Raw genomic sequence first — 22,392 nt, forward strand, 5'->3', positions numbered from 1 at the left:
AAAATCACTCCGATCGTTTTGGATTCCCTGTCCTCGTCCAGAAGCAGACACAAGTGGAGATGCTGAAACCCCAGAAGTGCAGCTGAAAGTCCAGAGTGTTCTTCTGCTGCATGCCACGTCCAGGTAAGGCCTTTCAAGCATCAGGTGGCATGCTTGAGAAATTCAAAATAAGGAAAAGTACGCACGTCAGCACTTCAGAGCATCTCAGCTACGGCCCAGGCAGAAAACAGCCATCGAACCAAAATGCACTTCAGGAACACATGCTGTTGCCACTCCTTCATTTATTCTCAAGTTAGAGCTCATCTTCCTTCCACTTGTGGACAACAGGGAACTCCTAGGCACGCCCTGCCACTGTTTTACCAGGGTTTGATGCTAGGACATTCCCAATCCCAGGCTGCAGCAGCCCAGGAGGCAACACTGGGACCTTTATTCCAAGGCCACGTGTCCAAACAGAGCGTACCTGCCAATCCCAACGCTCTCGGGCCATGAATTCACCAGCAGAACTATGCTTTGAGTTGAGTCAGTTCCCTCGCTTAGTCTCTTTCCAGGTGATGATGCAGATTCAGAGATCCCTTCCTCTTCTGGTGAAGGCACACATCAGGTTTCTTCCTTGAAAACAACACCAAGTTCTGCAAACTACCCAGTCTCCCAGAAAAAAAAAAAAAGGCAATGATTTCATCGAAAGAAAGCAAGCCTTACTGGATCCATACATCCCATCAAAAGGAAAACAAACAGAACAGGTTTGTGCCTCGCACTTTCCCTTTAACTGCACCATTCTGTTCCCATTAAGAACATGAATAGGCGACTGAAAAAAACAGCGAGTCTTACAAAGCTGTGTTTGTTGAGTGGGAGCATTACACTGCCACGGTTCAGCACTCCAAGTTTCACAGACTGATCAGCTCCAGATGAATCCATACCCACTACAAGCCTACTTGGCTCCAGCACCTCACAGACTCTGTTCCACACTCTTTTCACCAAACTATTTTAATCTCAGCATTTATTTCTTCCAAGCAGTGCAGCTGAGGATGAGATTTCTGTGGCGTGGTTCGGTGGCAGCTCTGTGCCACTGTGTGCCTTAAGCCCTTTTAATTTGCTGCTGCTGCTGTTTTACCTTTAGACAACAAACACAACTACTTCAGAAACTTCAGTGAAGGATCGCCGTCTTACAACAGCACTGCAGAGCTCCAGATGACCCAGTGTCCTCGTGTCACCCGTCTCGGCCCGTGTATTATGGGCTGTAATCTTAGATGCCATATGTGGTGCATCACCAACCTGGGTGAGCTGAGGACAGAGCTGAGTTGTCTTTGTGAGCAGGGGGTGGGCAACGGGAAGGAGGTGGCACCGGATCAAGCTCCAGCTAAGAAGCCTTCCCTTTTCCCACAAAAAAAAAAAGAAAAAGACACGTATGGAATCTCAGTGTGACCGCCGCTGAAAACAGCACTGTCCTGAGTTAGCAAAATGAGTTCAGGACGCTGAAAAATACTTGGAAGCTTCCCACTATAAATAAAAAAGCCTCTCATGTATGAGCTGCGGGGTTGTTGGTTCTTCTCCTTGGAGCAGACACAAGAACATTCCTACACGTTACATGCGCACGGTTTTCACAGCGTCAACGTGACCCCAGCGTTCTGGGCTTCGGTTCTTCCAAGGAGCTCCCCAGGTAAGTTATCAAATGAGCATGCAGCCAAACTAAGCCCTGCTTCTCATTCATCCGTATGCAAGAAGTGCAAGGCAGAGATGCTTTCATTAGCTCAGACCTGTAGCAAAAGGATGTGTGATACACATGTGAATCAGCAACTGATGCACGGCCAACATCTTTACAACAGGTAAGTACAAACTCAAGGCCTTTAAACACAGCACTAAATCCTGTGAGCTCTATTAAAACTTGCTTGGTTCATAGCCTCTAACAAATATCTGCAAAATACAATTACTGAGGTCCATTTTAATACGAGCTATTAAGTTGCAAATTGCAGCCATATCAATTTTACATGTTACCAATAAAGCCAGCACACGCACACAAATAGCTTAATCCCATAAACAAGTAATAAATCTTGCATCTAACCCCATCCTGGGGAAAAAAATAACAATCTTTTCAATAACTGCAGCATGTCACGGGGGGAAAATGCAATTTCCCTTCTGAGTCTCACACATGGCAGTAAACTACAGCTTTGTCACAAGTACCATTTTACAAAAATCTGTTCAAGTGAATTGCTTTCACCTATTCTGAACACAAAGTCCATCAGCAGAATTTGGGCTCGGGTGTTTGTTGTTACATTTGTAATGCTCCTAGTGCTCCAAAACACTGCATTTAAACAAGGAGAAGCAGCAAGCACCACGTGCATGCATCTCTGAACTCACCATGCTCACAGTTACTTTACTGAGTAAAGTGCTGAGTAAAACAACTCACAATGCATTTTCCAACCCCAATGAAGCAGATCAGCCATGAGAAGGCAGAACACTCTTCTGACTAACCTGCTGATCACAGACCCCAGCAGAAATTCACATTTTTTTAACCCTTGCACAGCCCTGGCCCTCCACCACCAGACTGAAAACAAAAGTCTCCCAGGAAATGACTAAACTCTGCGCAAGAGCAGCAGCCCTGTGATTCAGCAGTTATTCACTGGGTGCATCATGGTCTTCCTGAAGGCAGAAACTGAGCTCCGACAACAGTGAGCTTTGATAACCTTCTCTTAGGAGTGGTCCATCCAGCCCAACTAGAAAAGCTCACAAACTCTTCACCTATCCAAAACAGCACACTTTCTCCACAAGACAGGCTAGCATGGAAGGAATTTCCAAATCAAGCCTGTTTTCAACACACCAATACATGCAAGCATCCAAAGAGAACTCCTTATCTTGCTTCAAAATAATTAAGACTCATCTGGAAAGCCAATGAAACCAAACAGCTCGCAGCCTCAGGGGCTGCAGATCCTTCTTCATGGGGGTGTTTCCTCCTCTGCTCTCACACACAAAATCCTGACTTATTTCAGCAGCCTTCTGTTCAGCAGCAGATGTGGCCACATCGAAACAGGGTGCCCAGGGAAGTGTGGCGGCCCCATCCCTGGAGGTGCTCAGAACCACAGATGGAGCCCTGGCAGCTGATGGAAGGGTGGGACAGCCCATGGCAGGCGTGGGGCTGGAGGGGGCTGGAGGTCCTTCCAACCCAACCATCCTACAGTTCTATGATCTTTAAGGATCACTTCCAATGCAAGCCATTCTATCATTCAATGGTCCAGTGACCTTTAAACACTCTTCTAACTCAACTCAGTCCCAGCCCATTCGATGGTTCTGCGATCTTTAAGGACCCTTCCAATCATAGCCATCCTATGGTTCTACGAAAACCACCTGACTATTTTCACAGTGGACTCACCTGGGATAAGATTAAAATTGAAGTTTTACTTCTCCTGCAACACCCATCCCTTACCCTTTCAAGGCATACACATGGCAATACCTAATAAATGCTCCTGAAGTAGGCTTTGATTTCTCTAACAAAAGCCAACTGCCACAGGTAACCCCGCTCCAGGTCTGACAACACCAACACCTTTGCAAGCCATCTGGAAAAGCAGTTTGGAGATGCAACCTGTTCCAGGCCATCTGTACCTCAGGTTACCCTTGTAATTAAATGCTAGATTCTTGAATGCCATGTCAGAACGGGAAAAGAAAGAAGTTAAGAGCAATTACTCTGCTATCTATTGATCAAACAGTGCTTCTCAACACAAAGTATTCAGGTATGGAAATGCAACTCTCATCTTTGAAACACAGTGTTAGCAGAGCAAGCTAGCATGCAGGCTGGCACGTCACACTGCAGTAAGGCACAATAATTATGTATTTCCAGATGGGAAAATGCTATTGCAAGTAACCGGATGAGCTCGATGATCATACGTGTTGGAACACAGAAAGATATCTCAGTGAATAGCATCAGCACTTCAAAGGAGGACAACCCCCCAAACAAAGAATCTCAACAATGAGAATGAATTCAGCAAAACTAAAGAGATGAGACTTCTGTCACGATGTTCTCCCATGTGCCCCCTATCTTGATTCCCTCGAGGCAGTGGCACCAGGCGTGTGTTCATGAGGATGGCACTCCCACTCCACAGAAAAGGGCAGCTGAGGAAGTGATGGCTGCTGAAGACAGCAAAATGCTCTGTTTTTCCCAAACATTCAAATCTGAAACACACACACAGTCATTTTACAGCATTAACAAGTGCTTTCTCTCAGATTGTTGGTATTCAACACTATTAGTCACAGCAGTAGGATCCCACTACTTAACATCAAAGCAACAAAATTATTAATTTTTATCCAGCCTCAAATTATGGTGCAACACCAGTCATTTCACTTTCAGAAACTCCCACCAAATTCCAAAAGCATATTTGACAAAGAGATAGGAGGCACAGTCAGCGAACAGCTAATAAACAAATCACTCTTAGTTTTGCTTTTTCACTTCTTTTAAGCCTGCCTAGTGGGAATCCAGGCAAAGACATCAACAGTCATCTGTGCTTTGCCAAATATCCTTAAGCCTGCTTTGCACATGGTCATTCAGAATAACCCCATCAGAAACAGAGTCCCAGGAAAGCAGAGCTGTGCTCCAGCTGACAGCATGCCGTGCCAGGACTGCTGCTCTGTGCAGGGACGAGGCCGCCTGCGCCGCGCTGAAGAGTGCTCCCTGTTCAAGTTGGCTGCAAGCATGGGAAACCCAACCCAAAGAACAGAAGAAAATGCACTGGGCAGCATGGCACAGCAGCGGGCCTCAGCCCTGCACTCAGTGCGGGCAGTGTTAAGCTTTCAGCTCTGTTTACATCAGCAAGCCTGGCTTCTTGAGGAATTTCACTGCTAAGGAAACCATGTTGGCATGTCACCAGCGAGCCTAAGAAAACCCATTATACTGTCAGCTGCAATGCTCTTTACAAGAAAGATCATGCAAGGAGCAACTTCTGTTCGGGCTCTTTTGGCGTGTGAGGAGTCAAAGCGTCTGCCTCAGAAGCACTTTGTTCAGATGCTGGATAGCAGGATGTGGAAAGATCCTCCCGACATGAGCGCCTTCAAGCAGCGTGGAAGATCCCAGCCCTGGGCAGCACAGGGTCCTGCAGCACACAGCACACGCAGCACGCTCTGGCTCAGCCCAGGAGCTGAGAACCTCCAGAAGTTTTATAGCAATGCTACTGAATGTAAATACTTCAATGGGAATTAAGCAGTGCTCCCAGCATACCGATTGCTCCTGTCTGATTCTGCACACAAATAAAAACTGCATTCAATTTTTGGTACAAAATACCCAAGTAGAAGAAAACCAAACATGTTATTATCATAAGGAAAGGAATAGCCCAGCTCAATTTGCTGGCCTTGTAATGCAGGATGCTGCAACACTCAGACCAATTACAACATGAATTTCTGTTGCTCCAAAATGACAGGACCACACCGGCTATGTTTTTCATGCCTTGCACCAGAACGACACTGCTGTCACAGTGTATTTTCACAAAACTGAAGGCAAATACTCTTTCTGCAACACCAGTGGACCCTGAACCCAAACAAACAGGCTCAGAAGCAAGGAAGATCCTATTCAACAAGCTATCTTCAGAATCACAATCCCTGCTCACAGCACATTTCCCTACCGGGGCCTCTTTAAGGGTGCAGCATCTCCTTTTCCAATTTCAATAAACTGAATTCTCAAATGTCTTTCTTACAGAGGGAAGGAAGTATGGAGAAATCAGTAAGATTATTTAAGAGCATGCAGTCAGCAACTTGCCAAAAAAGGAAAGGAACACAAACAAAATGAATGAAAGAGAAGAAAAGATACTGCAGTCACTGACGTGGTTTTAGACAAAATTTTTGACAGAAAATTATTTTACTGTAAAGAATTCCTGTATTTATATTCCCAAATACTATGTATTTATCACCAAATGTGTCACTGTGGCCTCGTTAAAAAGTCATTCCTGAGACTGCAGTTTCCAACCAAACATTCACGTAAGGAAAATTCACAGGAGAAAACTTCCAGCTTGCTGATTTCTCATTAGTGAAAAATAAAGGAGGAGATGACAACGAAGTAATCACGAAACAAATGACTCCAAACCACCTTGTGTGAGGTTCTCAGTGAGCAGGGAATAGAGGCACTCCATCAAACAAGGAACAGAGGATAACACAGAGCTTTGGACAATCACTGCTTTGTTCGCACAACAAATAATTAAAGCCTCCCCAGCAGCCCCATAGCGAGGCTGAGAAAACATCTCATCTGAATTCCTCCCGGCTCTACCTACGCCACCAGAGCTCCTCGGAAGGCAGAGTCACTCAGGACTGGCAGCACTCAGCTCCTCTCGGGAAGGGACACTTCTCACAGCAGCACTGGGGAGGATCCAAGACCTTCCTGCTGGAGGAGCAAAGCTATCACCACGACACTCACCAGCACGCAATCATCTCACCGACCAAAGAGCAAATTGGGCAGCTTCCAACCGCACGGCCTCTACTTTAGGGGACTGCAAAAAACAGGGACCGGCCCCAAAACAACATATATGACACGTGTAATATTAATGAGTCGGCCTTGAACTACACACAGGAGCTGAATATCAATGGAAAGGGAAGCGTGTTTTACACCTGGCACCCAGCGCATCACAGCAGAAAGGCAACACTGCTTGGCTGGATAAGCAAACATCTCAACACAACTGCTCTCCAAACTGCTCTGATGCTCCTGCACCCTCTTCCCATGAAGGCCAAACATTTGATACAGTGGAAATACACTCATTGAGATTTATTTGTAATAAAATGGGAAGAAAAACAAACACATTCTCCTGGAAATGACAGAGCTTTCGGTAGGTAAATTAAAGCTCCTGTTAGTAAATTCGGTGTTAAAGAATCAAAGGACAGCACTAGCTATAAACAAATACTTTAAACAACAGATCCACTGATCCAGCCAACTGGGAAGAGCTGGTAAACAAAAGCGTGCTCTGCAGAAACCAGAATGCTGACTGCTTTCCCTTCGTTGTTTGCAGCCTGAACCACCAGCAGCAGATTGCGGGATGCTCAGAGTGGGGCTCAGTCATGGTTCTGGGTGCTGTCAGCTCTAATGCACAAAGCACTCTGCAGCTCTGATAAAGAACTTAATGAGCACGATGCAAAAACCACCACGAGCTTCTGTACCACAGGTAGTTGCAAAGAGTGGAGAAAAATAACAATAAAGATCAATCTCTAAACTGCTTCCAAGTGTTTCCCAGGACAAATCGTCTCCTGCCCCGAAAGGAAATCAACCCGAACGAGCGCTGCTCTCACATCCTGTGCTCCTCATGTGAAGAAAATATCTTGAATTTGAAAGACAAAACTCAATTTCTAAGAACAGGTAGAAATGTCATAGTGTATTTGTGCTAACGAGGTTCAGTCTGTCCACAAGCAAAATGTATCATTAAAATGCTGGGTAAAAAATGTGTAAATAAGTGCATCTCAGCAAAAGCCAAGTGCTTCCTTGTCACCGAACACAGCCTGCTTTCATGAAAGCAATGCAGGCTCAATTTGAATGCTGGGAAGGCACCACACTGCACAGGGACTGTTGCTCACCTGTGGTTTTCTCTTGCAGAGCCATTGCAGATCAGCCCTCATGGCAAGGAGGAGTTATGGCTGGGATGTGAGCAGTACCTGCTTGGCTGGGCTCGAGCTGCAGGGAAAGGAGAAGTGCTGGATCTGTTCTGTGGCTGCTTATGGCAGAGCTACTTACAGAACAGGACAAACTTCTTGAAACTTTTTTTCAAGTCATAAATCGAAATGAATAAAACCACATTCCATACTGTAAGTTGTAAGCGCTCTCTCAAGTTGTCCTCACATACAACCGCCACAGGGAAGAAAGCCTAAATCTGCTAAAAGCTTTAAAAAGCCTTAAATTAAATATTAATATTCTGAAAGGGATGAAGCAGCACAAAAACACAAGGCTCCTCACCACTCCAGTTCTGCAGAGCCCAGAGCTAAGAGATGAAAGGTTTCTTGCAAACAGGGATGCACTTCTTTTTTCCCAAATTTTCCCAATTTTCCAAATTTTCCCAATTTTTCCAAATTTTCCCAAATTTTATTTAAAACATGCTAGATGGGATTATGAACTAGAAAAAAAAACAAAACAAAACACCAAAAAACCAAGCTACAGCTGTACATGTTGATAACTGAGAGCTGCCTGACAAAGCACCAAGCAGCGCACTGAGGACTAACAGCAGCTAATTGTTATGTCAGTTAATGAAAAGCAGAGCTGAACGGTTATCAGTACCGGGTTGACCTTATGGGTCTGTTTGCCATGTTGAAGATAAAGTTTGAACCCTTCCCTCCCAAATTCCACTTTTGATGCTTAATCACATTCAGTCATCTCCAAGCCATGCACCTCAAGAGGGAAATGCATTAAAAGAAATGGATTCAGCTTGATTTCAAACTGTTGCTTCGACTTGGTCTCACTAACCTCAGGAAAGACATTTCCATGAAGAGCTCCTCTGGCAGCCCCACAGCCCCAGCTGGTTTTTGCTCGTTGGGCATTTCCTTGAGATGTTCCTTTGTGTCTTTCAGCTACACAGGGAGCTCTCTCCTGTTCCCTCTGCTTTAAGGATGCTGGCTGATCAGGTGTTAATAGCAACCTGGAGCAACTTGCCAAAAGCTCCCAAAAAATCTAATGGAGTGATGACATCAATTACTTCATTTTAATGACAGACTGTATTTTAATTTTTCATTCTGCAACAAATTTAATGCAGGGTGATTGTGCAGTTTCCCTCAGCAACAGCCAATCTCCCTTAAGTCAGAAGCACCACTTTAAGTAATGAACAGAACCCTTTGTTTACCACTAGCATTTCATTCTAACAGTATTAGCCTGGTTTTCTCACTATGTGAAACGTGTAAGCCCTCCAAGTTACTCATCTAAAACTGAAACCTCGAAGTGTGAGCTCCAGTTTTTACAGGAAGAAAGCCTGCAGGGCTAACTCTCTAGGTAGGGGTATAGAGATATTTAAGAACATACAACCCTAAGGTGTCTAGAAAGCAAGCAAACAAAAGAAACTGGACTAAATTTAAAAGTTTAGTGCCAGAAAAAAGCAAGTCTAATTTAACACCCTCTGCAATTCTTATCTTAGCAAGGACACAGAGGTCTCTGATCCCCATTTAAAAACACCTGATGGAAGGTAGAACTGCATGCGGGTACACAGGGCAAAACTGCAGATGTTTGGCAAAGCTGCTGGTTCAGCTCCACAGCACGACCTCGGCACCGTTATCTGATGGCCGTGGCCCAATTCCACCTCTACTGTGGCTGGCTGAAAGGCAGGGACTTTCCAGGCCTCTCCCTCTAACTTCGTAACTGCGGGAGCCCTCCCCATTCTCAGACCTGGCAGTTTTACACAGCACTGCAGTCTGCCCATCTGAGGACCATCCCAATTGCGGCCCTGCTGCACTGGCATACAATTCACCCCAGTGTCCGTGTTCCAGTGTGACTCATTATCCCTTTCCAGCCTACTCTGCACAATTCTGAGCAGCAGCTTGGTGAGATCCTCCACCACTGCTCATGTTCACTCCCAGCCTTACGCTCGAAGAGATCAGAATCTAACACTTGCACTTTAGTTTTTCTGCAATTGATGACAACATAAAAAGTACTTGCATTAACCATCTCTTACTACACCTAATGGAGCCGTAATCACCAGGTATCAGCCATTTCAAAGAGCACTAAAATGTTTATCAAACCGGTCTGTCAATGTAATAATGTTAACAGGAAGACACTTGTACCTTTTTGATAAAACACTACATTTGCAGCAGGCCTTGCTTTCAACTGCAAACATAATGGCTGTTTTAATAGCAGTCTGAAGCACCACTGACTATTCCACAGTTTGGAGGTGGGAGCGGGAAGGGCTGAGGCTGTGCTGACAGCAGGAATTTAAGGCAAGACAATCTGCCTGGAAAGAAACTGAGGTCCAAGGAGAAAGTCTGCAATGAAGCAAAACCTCTGAAAAAGGAGGAACGTAGACAACAGGCATTTGGAACAGTTTTGGATTGCTGCCCTCCAATTTGTTCAGTAAGACTGGCCTGCTGGCTCCATAAGTTCATATAAGTAAAATCTGTAAAAGAAAAATAATGATATTTGGGAAATAAAGCAATCACTTCCCTTCATTATGCCTTACGCAAGAGGATATTTTTTTCTTAAGTATTTGGCATTCTAGAAGCACAAACCAGTACAGCAGATAAAACACAAACAAAATCAGTTCCTTGCCTTAGATGCTCCCACCAAACACCATGCTGGCTGTCTCAGCCAATCTGCAGTACCCAAAAAAAGCCCTTGCAGACAGCAGTACTTCAGACACTCTGCCCAGAAATTCCCTGTTGCCCTAATTCTGCACAGGACGATGCAACACAACTCCTGGAGCTGGAGGTCACACTCAGTGACCACAGACAGAGGCTGTGCTCACAACACGATACCTTCACTGCAGCTCCCTGCGGCACGCCGCCCATAGCGACTGTTCTGTGAGCAGATACCACTGAATACTTCATGCTGAAAGCTTGAAAAGGGAGAAGAGTCAGCCTAGAAACGCAGCTTGCAGGAGCCAACCTCAGCTCCTGCAGTGCAGCGGAGCAGTGATGCGATGTGACTGCTGGAACAGCTACACATGACACTAAAACCTTCCTTCCACACAGAGAAAAGGGAAACAGCAGAGCAGTGCGGATTTCAAAGTGTGTCCATTTCTAATTTGCTTAGTTTCACTGCTTAAAATTGAAGTTTATTTTGAGAGCGGAGTTTTTATCTCCCTCTTTCCCCCTTCTTTTTTTTTTTAAGGACATAGCAAATCAAGAAGTAGGAATTTATCACCAGGAGAAAGCAGCCATCAGAGGCACACAGCAGCCCTGCCCACTGCAGGCATCTCGATCCCTGTGACCAGGACACAATCGCAGCCAGGCTCAGGGCAATTCAATAGCAGACCAGTTCTGCCAGTGCTTTTGCTCAGAAGATCCTTCCCTCACGGCTCAGTTTCATCAGAAGGGTTAAGTGCTGCACTGACAGACCCACTGGATGAAAACTCTGAGAATTAAGCACAAGATCCTAGCATTCAAACAACAACCAGGGTCCAAAAAGCTAATGTAGACTGGCATGCAAAAGTGTGCAATCATTTCCATGCGGCTGCCTTCATCTTCTTTACATATGAGGCCAAGAAAGCCCCTGGGGCTGTACTAGTGCCTAAATGGGAGCAGGTTTCCTTTGGTCTCTAACAAAGGCTTTAAGCAATGGGCAAGCTGCCCTGGCCTAGCTGCCTTCTTCCTTTTCACATATGCCTCCATCCACAGATAAAACGCAGGATGGCTCTGAATTCAGACAATCAGAGGTAAAGGATATCACAGGAAACCCAAGTCAGCTTTTCCCCTCCATGAGATAACTCCCTGGAACAACCAGCACAGTCCCTTTCGTTTGCGTATCTAACAGCATGTAACACTTAAACAGCAGACAGTATGTTCAAAGCTCAAGCATCAACTGGTTTAGTGAGTCAAGGAGAGAGATGCTGTCTGCAATTGCTTGGGGCAGAATGTGCTGAAGGAGCAGAAATCTACCTTTCAGCTGGGATTCCATGAAACAGCTTCAAACAATCCCTTCAAAACATGGAAACAACCCAACAACTGCAGGCTTGCCCCAATGCAACAATAACTTTTGGAGACTTTTGGTCACACTTCACCCACAGAAAATGGAAGCTACTCTAAAATAGCTGTTCTCGAAAGCAGAACTGCAGAAAAAGCAGTCTTACGTTGCCCAAATCTCTCTGCTTCACTAGTTCCTTTCGTTCTTCTCTCTTGGACTGCTCTGCAGGCTGTTCTCTCCTATGTCAAATATTCAAAAGGAATACTACTCATTTTTTGAGGCTGTCAGCTCCCATGGCTGGACCCACACGACCGAGGCCGTCACCGCATGGTAAGAGCGGCACAAAGCAGCAAGCACACCCCGAGCTGCTGCCATAACCTGCAGCCAAACTCACTTCTAACAGCAGACTACTTACTCCTTCCCCAGTTCCCCATGCCAAGCCTTCGCTTTTATCCTCCTGCCCAAATATTTCTGTCCTGGCTGGAAGAGGAGCACAGCCTGCAGTGCTGTGCGATGTCTGCGTCCCTTTCACACCATTTTACAGTTCACAGGAAGCTGTTCTGGGGTGTTAAGGAAAAGAATAGAAATACAATAATTCTCCTAAGAGAACAGGCCAAGCTATGGCATCTTGCGTGGCACTGGAATGCTTCCATTATTTGGAAGGGATTGTTTGAAGCAGTTCCACAGATTCCTAGTTGGAAGCCAACTGGGGGTTGGAGCTGGATGATCTCTGAGGTCTCTCCCAACCCATGCCATTCTATGATTCCATGATTTCTGCTCCTTCAGCACATGCTGACCACCAGCCTCTGCTTTACTTGCTGCTCCCCTCCCCCAAGCCTTTGCTGCATCCATTTCAGTCCACAGAACATGGAAAGAAAAGCATTGCCTCTGTCACTGGAGAAGAGGGAGCCCCTGTGACCAAAGCCCTGAAGAGCTGTCAGGACACGAACCTTTGTTTCCATGTGGCTTTCTTCCTCAAGTTTAAAACAAGAAATTACCTTTTCACTCCAGGGAAATACCTGGGCTAAATATCATGAGCTATCACAGTGCAGCACTGATAAACTGACAAAGATTACTGCAGGTAAGCACATATGTGACAAATCTGGACAACTCCTTTGGGCTGTTGGATGTTTCATAGCCCCTTACAAACCCAGAGGACAGCAGTCAGTACAAAAGAACAATGTGAGCAGTACACGTCTGGACAAGAACCAACAACCCAACCCTAACCTCCCCTAAAAAGCCCCGGAAGTGGTGACAGCCACCCTTGGCAGACAGGGCTTTGGGCCCTGGAAGGAGCTGCAACAGCAGGATGAGAATGTGAGCTGAGGAGAAAGGGTTCAGCTTTCTTAATTTTCATTCAGATTTCTTTAAAATCAACTTATCCACTATGGAAGCTCGAAGGATATGAGCTATTAAGTCAGTAATCACTTTGGAAGACACATGGCAGTAACCACAATACATCAAATATGACTCTGCTAGATCCAAACATCTCTCTTTACACACCTCCCATGCTCCCACGAGATGTACCAAAAGCGCTTTACTGAGACTCCACACAGGGAATAACCTTTGGATACACAAAAGCCAAAGGGGAATTACATCTTCCTGTTTGCTGCTGTTTTTTTTTCTTTCCAAAGGCCTACAGCAACAAAAGAACTGCTCTGAGAGCCCTCGACAGCAACAGAGCACTTCTGAGATTCTGGATCTTCCCGATTTGAGGGAACGATGACAGCGAACTTGCTGTGCTCAGCCATCTCTGTCCGTGCTCAAAGTGACCAAAGCAACTTTCTTAAGTATTTCACACTCCTGGTGAGCAGCCTTACGCCATTTTTAGATGCTGCAATTTTAAACAGGACTTAACAAGTAAAGTGTATCAAACACAGGAATGGCCAGGCAGAACAGCAGTGTTTGTTCAAGGTTTCTAGGTGTGGCAGCAGCCAAGACATAATAGGATTATTTATATCTGACTCATTTGCTTTTTCTTCACCCGCGATTCTCCTGCTTTTGGACTCAATAATTGACTTTTCTCCTACAAAAACAGAATATAAATACATACTTTTTTTCATTCGGGAAACTTTCAAGAGGGATTCAAGAACTTAAAGCAGAGAGGGGCAATTCCACAGATACAGACTGTACCAGTCAGTTCAGCCCAAACCACCACCATGGCCAGCACTAAATTTGACATTACCTGAGTGCAGAGGGACACTGTGCAGACACACAGCTCTTACCAGGCTGCATCTTTCCAGCTCTTCCCTGGCCAGCCATCAGGCAGCCGGCTGCACAAAGCTGGGGCTGAGCTCTGCTCTGCTGCTGAGCTCTGCTCTGTGCATCCCGGCTTCCTGCCTGCAAACTGAAAACAACACTTCCCCCTTTTCACCAGAGCGATTTCCAATCCCACATTGTGTAAGCGTGGAGGTTTTTATTCTAATTACAATAAGAATTGTTGGCTTTTTTTTTTTTTTTTTAATCCACAAGGGATCACTTAAAGTTTCTGTCCTAAGAATAAACACAGGTCTCAGTCTGAAAAAAAAACCCAAACCATTGACATGAGCGCTCTGAGATCCACTTTTTGCTAACACCACACCTTCACTTTGTGCTGTCCAGTGTTTTCTTCAGGATTGCCAGTTAAATTTTAATAACCTTACGAAAATAATTCATAAATTCGGTTTACAACCAACATTTCGCTGCACAAATGAATGAAGTAAATGGCTCAACTTCCTCTTTTTAGAAAAGGAAACACACATTCTTAAAAGATTAATCAATTATCCCCTGCAGCTCACAGCTCCACAAAGCACACAGCTGAGACTTTGGGCTGTTGGTGGCAGAGAAGGGAACACGATGAGATGGGATCCAATCCTGCTGCCAGAGGGAGATGTGGCTGTGGGGTGAGAGCACTGCACAGCACACACAGGAAGGAACCCGCTGAAGCAATTCTCCCAGCAGCACCCCTCTCCATCCAAAGGCACAAATGGAAGATGGAAGCTGTTTATTCCTCCACCAGAAGCAGGGAGGATCGAGGCACTCTTATCTCCGATCACCTGATGCTGCTCTCTCCAGCACAGGGTGAATAAGCAGTGCCTGGAATGTGCCGTGTCACTGCCAGCTCCTGGGAGGAGCGCTGCTGCTCCCTGCTCCTGCCCAGTGATGGTGCATGGCGTGGCAGGAGCTCAGCTGCTCAGCATGGAGCTCTAAGGGACACATCTCACCTTCTCAGAAAAACAAAGAGTGACCTCTACAACCATTCCGCTTTGCTCATCGCTCTTTCTAGAAAGTGACCAGAAAACTTCAAAGCCTCTTCCCCTCCCCCAGGTTTTTTTTTGGCTGGGCAGCATATCTGTGTGATCGCTGCTTCCAGAAGCACGTACAGCTCCCAGTGGGTAATTACAGGGAAAGGTGACGATGAAGACGTGACGAAGGGGGGGCAATGAAAGCACTGTTATCAGGAACCCCACAGTGACATGTGTGCATTCATTACTGTTCTCAGCCAGGAGGTTACAGAATTTCCAGAAAAGGTGCTTCACATTTGAAAAGGTTCTTCATTTCAAACATCAGTCAGCACTCTAAATGAAAAGCTGATGCACTGAAGGTAGCACAGGTGAGACAGCAGCAACACAAAAGTTTCCTTAACACAGCCTCACCCAACCCTACCTTTCCCAGGAACCTGGAGCCACAGCTTACTGCCATCTGTACAGCACCAGCCATCCTCCTGGCACTGCAGCTACTGAGCACAGGGAAAATTCATAGCAGAAAAACATTTCCTTTAATGAAATTCAGCAACAGACAGTGGAGTATGATGGGATCCATCAATTCCCAGCAGCGCCTGCATTAGAACTGCATGGCTGCAATGGCAGTGCTGCCTTCCCTCAGTGCAGGAGCTGCCAGGAGGCGCAGGGACGAGGCACAGCCAACACTTCTTTCCCCTTTGCTGCTCAGAGAGAAATGTATTACAGACTTACATGAGAGGAACAAAAGCACTGCTATTCCAAAGTACATACTCTTAATGCAGAATGAGTGTGTGTATTTCTAGGTTGTAGCTAAGCCCTCTTTGCAATACGTGCTTCATTTCCAACAGCAGGAAGATTTTGTTCTCCACATCCTTTATGACTAAGGTACAGTGGCAAAGGAGAGGAAAAGCATCCCAAACAATCCTTTTCCAGTGCTGCACTTTAGACCTGATGTCTGACATCAGTCCTGATCCCAGAGGCAAAATGGGAGCACTTTATCCACTAAGTCACCCAGCTCCCACGGCTACAGCCATCCGAAATGGAATGCATTACTCCTGCATTCAAACATATGTTTTTGAAGGCAGCCAGCCATCCGGCTGCCCTGAGAGAGATTACAGAAGACCTAATTTTATCAGGCTGGGATGCAACTCTCTTGGTTGCTGCTGCTCCCCAGGGACACGGAGCTGCTGGACGCAGGTTGTCTGACTGCTGGGGAACAATTCTGAGCGGCCCAGCTGCTGATCACTGCAGCAGTAACTCACATCCCAGGCTCCCAAACACAGCACATGCCCTGCAGGCACCGTGGGCTCCCACCCCCAAGGAATTCACACAGTTCGTATCAGCACTTCTCAAGCTCAGAAGAATTAGAAAAAGTTGATGTTGGCAGAAAAGTTCTAAAACTTTAAGCAAGCCTTTTCTTTGCTCTCAGAAGTTACGCTAAATAAAACAAGGTTTTCATTCACTAGAGCCTAAAGCACAAGGCACTCTTCCATCGACTGTCTTTGGTACAAACATAACCTGTGTGTGCACACTGAGGTGTGCTGCAGACACATTCAGCTTTGAAGTTTGAAGGAAAAAAGTGCATGCTGATAGAAACGGGTGTTTTGCTCAAGAAGATAATGCAGGCAAGAGGAAAAAGCAGCAGTGGAGAGCGTTACTCAGAGGGAAGAATACAGGTGTGAGGCTTTGCCCAAGACTCGTCATCAAAATGTAATGGGAAAATTTGTGTAGCAGATGGAAGGCGGCCGCCCGCACAGCAGCCGTTAGCCATAAATCACCATTTCCCTCACACGTGGTGCAAATTTAACAATCTTCCATTCTAATTAATAGAATGAGGCACCCTGATGACTCTCCCCGACTTCATAAGGTCTAAGAAGAATGTTGGATTGAACCAACGTTAACAGAAGAACGCTTCAGTTCCACCACTCAGCAGTGTCCCAAAAGGAGCTGAGCAGAGCACTGAGATCAGGAAGTGCCTCTTGTAACTTCGAGGCAAGCAGCTTCAAGAAAACCATGTGAAGAAATTATCTGGACATTATATTTGAGGCAAATCAAAACAGGAAAGTATTCCGCTTCTGCTTGCACCTCTGGGATGTCTCACTATTAGTTCACTCTTTGGCTTCAGAAACTTGCCACTGAATAAACATGATAAATCCAATGAATAGAAAGGTTCATGACAAAAACTAATTAGAGAGAGGGAATCCGGAAGGAACCCATCACCCCTTCTGACACAGCACCAATGAACTACAAACACACAGGGTCCTTTGCACGCCCACCTCTCAATGGAGCTCCAAGTGCTTTCCAGGCAGATGCACGCCTGCCAGACCTGCAACCCGGCTGCACACAGCTCTGCATCCATCACATCTAGCCCTTAATGTTTCATGCTACAGAATTTAAAATAGGAAGCTGAAGCTCTACGACACCACAAGAAAACACCAGAGAGAGCTTTACTGCAGCTCTGTCAGGCTAACAGCTCCGATCAACACTTCCAGCCTAAGCATCCAACTGAAACTGCAAATAGCACCATTACTAAGAGCAAGCAGCATAAAGGCAACACAGGAATCATTGCTACCAGATGTCCCCTCCGCCCAGCTGAGGAAAACTGGCTGTAACTCCAGCAAGGCTTCAGAGAAGCAAGGGAGGAGGTGGAGGAGTGCCTTTAAAGCCTCTAATTTCCTCCTCTCCCCAAGGCAAAGGGTCAGAGCTGCAGCTTTTAAAAATTGCCCCAAACCCACACCTCATTTCCTAAGAATAGGAGCGACAACGCAACCAGATTCACATTCTTAAACTCTCCTAGTTGCTCTTTGTTATACTAACCTGGATGCTCCAAATACTTCTCTTGCACATTATAACCTGTTCCCGGTCACAACCGTAGCATTTAACTTTCTCCAAACCATTCATCACACAGCATTCTGCTTTGACCATCTGCATGGTATAAATGTGATGTCCTCATGGACCTTCTGTTTCATGGACTGGGGACAATTCTGCCACCCTGCTCCTCTGCTGACAATGACTTGAGCTGTATTTCCTTCTGGCTATCACGCTCACACCACTTCTTTCCCTGCCGTAAAGCTTAATACAATATCGTTAGAAATGAAGGCTCTTATCGGGATCTTGGCAGAGCCACATGAGGCAGGGATGAGCACCTCTGAATTTGTGTGAACAGCTCTTCACCATGTGCTCCAAAAGGATTTTTCTGCATTTCAAAGCACTGCCTCGGAACTGTACCTTTGTTGGCTGCACACGGAGAGGCTGTGCCAAAGCCATACACAGATTTCTCAGCAGATTTGGTACCCATCTGCTGTCAGTCCTGCAGGTAAATGAAAGAAGCAACATAAAAGCTTTCCCATTACCAGTTTTGCCTAATGCAGGACTTGTGGCTGCAATGCTGCATAAAAGCACAAAAACCACCTGTGAGTCTTGTTAGCTACAAGACAATCAGATCTGACTTGCTTGCGCTCATAAGCTCCCTTCAGCCTTTTCTCTGCTATAGTCACAGCTCCCCTCTAAACAATAGGGAGAAAACTGAAGTGAAACCTCTCTGCCCACTCAGCAAACTCCACGTAAGCAGACCTTCCTCCGCCAATGACTTTCTTTGGTTCTTCCCTAATCTACTTAGATTCCATAATTCATCTACTCCATCTATTAAAAAGATCCTCACCTACTTTGATGGGTGCCTGGCAATCTAAGAATGAAAAGTGAAAAGCACAGCTTTTGAGGGAAGAGAAAAACACCAGGATTCCTCAGGAATCTCTCAAGCCAAACAAAACAAAAACTCGACCCAATTGTTTGAGTCAACATGTCTTCTTCCAGTAAGGTTCTATCCTATTTGGCTGGCTTTCAGCCCTGGGTTTCAGCTGTTCTGCTGATACCACGTTTTCCACACCAGCCACCATCCCTTCTGCTTCTGGAAGTCCTTACACACGCTTCCTTCTGCCTCACTTCCCCGCTAAGAGACAATCAGCAGAGAAGGAACAAACACAGGTGCGCGGAGCCATTCACAGAAACACCCACACGAGTCACAAACCAGACAGCCAAATGGATGTTTAACCAGAAAAGTCAACAGAAACCACCTCCTTCTGTACATGAAGCAAGAGCGGTGATATGATAACGCTGTCACATAACCCAGAAAGGGCAAATCGTGCTCAGAGCCTGAACTGCAATCACAGGAATTCCTCCTTATTACTAGGCGGGGTTTTCCCCCTCCCCTTACCTCATACTTTCACAGATGTCACGAGCTGAAGTTCACTCCGCTCACATCCCTTTACTGCTTAAAAACAGACAGAAGCCGCAGTCAAACAAAAGCCAGCAGCCAAACCAGCCCTCCAGGAGAGCACTAAGCTGTCCTACTTCCAGCGCAGCAGCTCCAGTGCCACCACCACCCACACTGCAGCAAGGGCACAGATTTCACTGCGCAGCCACCTCAGACCGCGCAGCGCGTAACACAAATGTACAGAATGTGCTTAATTAGAACCTATGAATCCAGCAATACCAGAGTTTTTAGCACTGTTAACACGGCTGCAATGAGGTTAATGTGAGAAGAGATGCTTAAGAACTGTCCCCAAAGCACCAGAGTGCCCGGACACCTCCATGCTGAGTGCTGCTGCTGGGCCGACATCTCAGACTGGACATGGAGGATCTCAGGTGCTCACCGAGCTCTGAGAGCAAAGCTGTTAGGGAGCACCCACAGCCACCATCACACACAGCTGTGGCTCAGCCCCAAAGGTGTAAAACTGAGTTCCTGCACTCAGAGAAATGTGAAACCGTTCATTTCTTTGAGCCTTATCAACAGTTTGGGCACTTTAAAGTTCGTATCCCTGCTTCTCCTCATCAAGCAGCAGCAGATGCAAGCACACAGCCAGCCCTTCCCATCATTACCGATGCATAATGTGGGTGTTACTGACAGATGAAAAAAAAGCACGAGAAAGAAAAAGAAACTGAAGTAAGAAAAGAAGGAAAGCATGAGTAATCAGTAGGTTCCAGGTTCCATGTAGCTCCATGACTTAATTCATTGCTTACATGCAGTTAATCATTCTCATTAGAGGCAATGACACTGATCCCTTCTGTAAAGAATCTCTCTGTAAAATGTGCTGTTCGAGGTTTGGATTAGGACACATTATAGGAGACACTGATCTCCTACCTCAGCTCATTTAGAAATAAACAAATTAAATGCAAATCAATCACTGAGGCCAAATAAGGACATGCAACAAAAGACTGAAAGAAATAAACGAAAACAATTTTGGTTAACGGAAAAAGAATTACTGCTTCCTGCAACACGTCCCACTATGCTACTGGAACACTTCAAGCTCCTCAGGAATGGCGCTGCTGTTACTTCCAAGAAAGTCTCACAGCAGATCACTGCAAACGATGATTTCTACTTTAAGCATACACTAACCCAACCCTTCTGTTCCACTCCGCATTCTATTTGCAGCACCTTCCACAAGCACAGCGTCAGATAAGATTTGAATACTCTCTTTCCCCCATACCGTTACAGATTCCGCAAGCCATGAAGGTGAGTGGGGACACAGCCGCACACGAAGCCCACAGCATTTGTGCTCCCAGCTCACCTGCAGGGCAGCCCCCCTTCACACTGCTGCTCAGACTCCCCGTGTGCGATCACCCATCGAGGCACAGCCATCTCCCAGCCCCTGTGTTAGGAGTGCTGAATTTGGGTCCCTGCAGGTCCTCTCCCGTTCCCAAAGAGAGGCATAGAAACCCCAACTGAAACATTCATGGAGCACACAAGAGCCAATCTGAGAAAATGAAGCTGCAGTTAGGAGGGGGGAAGGATCAAGTGCTCTTATCTGAGCGAGAGCTAATCAGTCACACAGCAAGCACCGCTGCCATTTTTAATAAAACCCTTCCATTCAATGTTGTTTACTATAAACAGCTCCGTAGTTATACCCAGTTCACAATGCACGCATTCACCTTCAAGTCCTTATGCTGAAGTCTCAAACCGGGGCGTGCTTTAAATGGCATCACCCCACTGACCCCCCGCTGCCTCACAGGTCCCCTCGGTTATCTCAGGGCCAAACACCATCAGCTGCACTCGAGGCCTTCTGATAGGAAAAGAGACTGGCACACAGAAACCCGTCATGCGCACGTTAAAACACCGGGGTATGAAATCCATGAAGCAGTAATGGATTTAGTGTTCACAGAATTACATAACACAGGAAACTTCGCTCCAAAGCATGGAAGTTGAAGCTGTTAGGAGCTTTGTAAAGATTAGCGTGATGTCACAGCTGACCCTTCTACCAAAAGGACCTTAACAAGCTCGGCTTGCAGCGCTGCAAAATAAAAGTCTTTCAGTATCACATGGAACAATTTGCAGAAAATAGAAGCAAACGTTTAAAAACGTTCAGCAAATTCTTCCAAAGCCCAACAATTACTTCTCATTTTATTTCTAGTGAGTGAAGAGGATGTTCTCCAGTTCTTTGTTAGCGTGGACTACCCCAAGCCAAACACAGCTAGGGTTATCGCCTTCATTAAATGTTTACAGAAAGCATTATCTGGAAAAAGTTGGATAAAAAAAATCACACACACACACTCACAAAAGCCAACAGGCAGCACTAAGCCCAACTACAAACAGCCAGTGTTGAAAAGCACTACCACTGCCCTTCCATCCGGCAATACACCGAGCACTGCATACCAACACGGGAAGCTCGGAGAAGGAATTCAAATCTTTTACAGCTGTAAACAGCCTCCTTTACGTTCTGTACATTCTGGGACAAAGTGACAGCACAAAGACGATCGCAGTTCCATTTGTCGTCAATTTGTTAACGATGGGGGGGATTAATGCACCCGTGAGGTCTCTCCCGATAAGGCATTGCTGTGGCACCGAGCTGAGCGCCGATGGGCTCCTGGCAATGCACACCCAGTGCTCTGCAGCACCGTGAGCTCCAGGAAACAAAGACGGCCGTGCAGAACGGGAAACAAACTCGGTAGGTTTTGTTCTCAGCAAAAAGTGCGCGCGTCGCCCTGATAACAGCTACGGAAAAGAACTCAGAGGCTGAAAGCGCATCCGGCTGCACGCTGCTTTTTACCCCAGGGCCCTTCGAGCCCCCGCACTGCTGTCAGTCCCTCCCATCCCACATCCACGGCCCGCACGGCGCCGAATTGAGGCCAAGGAAGGAGAGCGGCCCGCACAGCCCCCCGTTTCCTTACAAGGCTCCCCTTCTCCCCGCTCCCCTTTTTTTTCCCCGCACAAAGATGACCCCCATCCCCCCCAGGACCCCCAGCTATTTTTCTCCACACACAGATCTACCCCCAGCCCTCCTCCTCACACACTTCTCCCTTATCTTCCCCCCCCACACGTAAAGGACCCCTTCAGGGCCCGGCCCTCCTCCGGCTCCCGCTCCTCAGCCCTCCCACACGGAACCCCCCGGCCCCGAGGTCGGGTCGCGGCGCCCTGAGGGCGGGGCGGGGCGGTGCGGCTCCCGGCGCTGCTCACCTTCCGAGAGCTCCAGCTCCAGCTCGGCCAGCTGCTCGCGGACCTCGCGAGGCAACGAGGAGATACCCGCGGCTGCCGGCTCGGCCATGGCGGGAGTAGGAGAAGGTAAGGGGTAGGGAGAAAGGGAAGGGGAATAAAGGCGGGCCCGGCCGCCGAGCTCGGCGCGGCTCCGG

The 22,392-nt window shown here is 46.6% G+C and overlaps 1 protein-coding gene across 1 annotated transcript in view; it reads right to left on the bottom strand.

The window, feature by feature from the left end:
* Window positions 1–22,307, bottom strand: part of DIP2B (disco interacting protein 2 homolog B) — a gene marked incomplete at both ends in the record, with an annotated part of 57,172 nt that extends 34,865 nt beyond the window's left edge. The window contains one exon of the mRNA XM_079547936.1: window positions 22,220–22,307. Coding sequence (XP_079404062.1) covers window positions 22,220–22,307 — 88 coding nt within the window. The remainder of the gene's footprint in view (window positions 1–22,219) is intronic.
* Window positions 22,308–22,392: the final 85 nt, after the last annotated feature.

This window comes from Tetrao urogallus, assembly GCF_951394365.1.
Source record: "Tetrao urogallus genome assembly, chromosome: 35".
Taxonomy (NCBI): Eukaryota; Metazoa; Chordata; class Aves; order Galliformes; family Phasianidae; genus Tetrao; species Tetrao urogallus.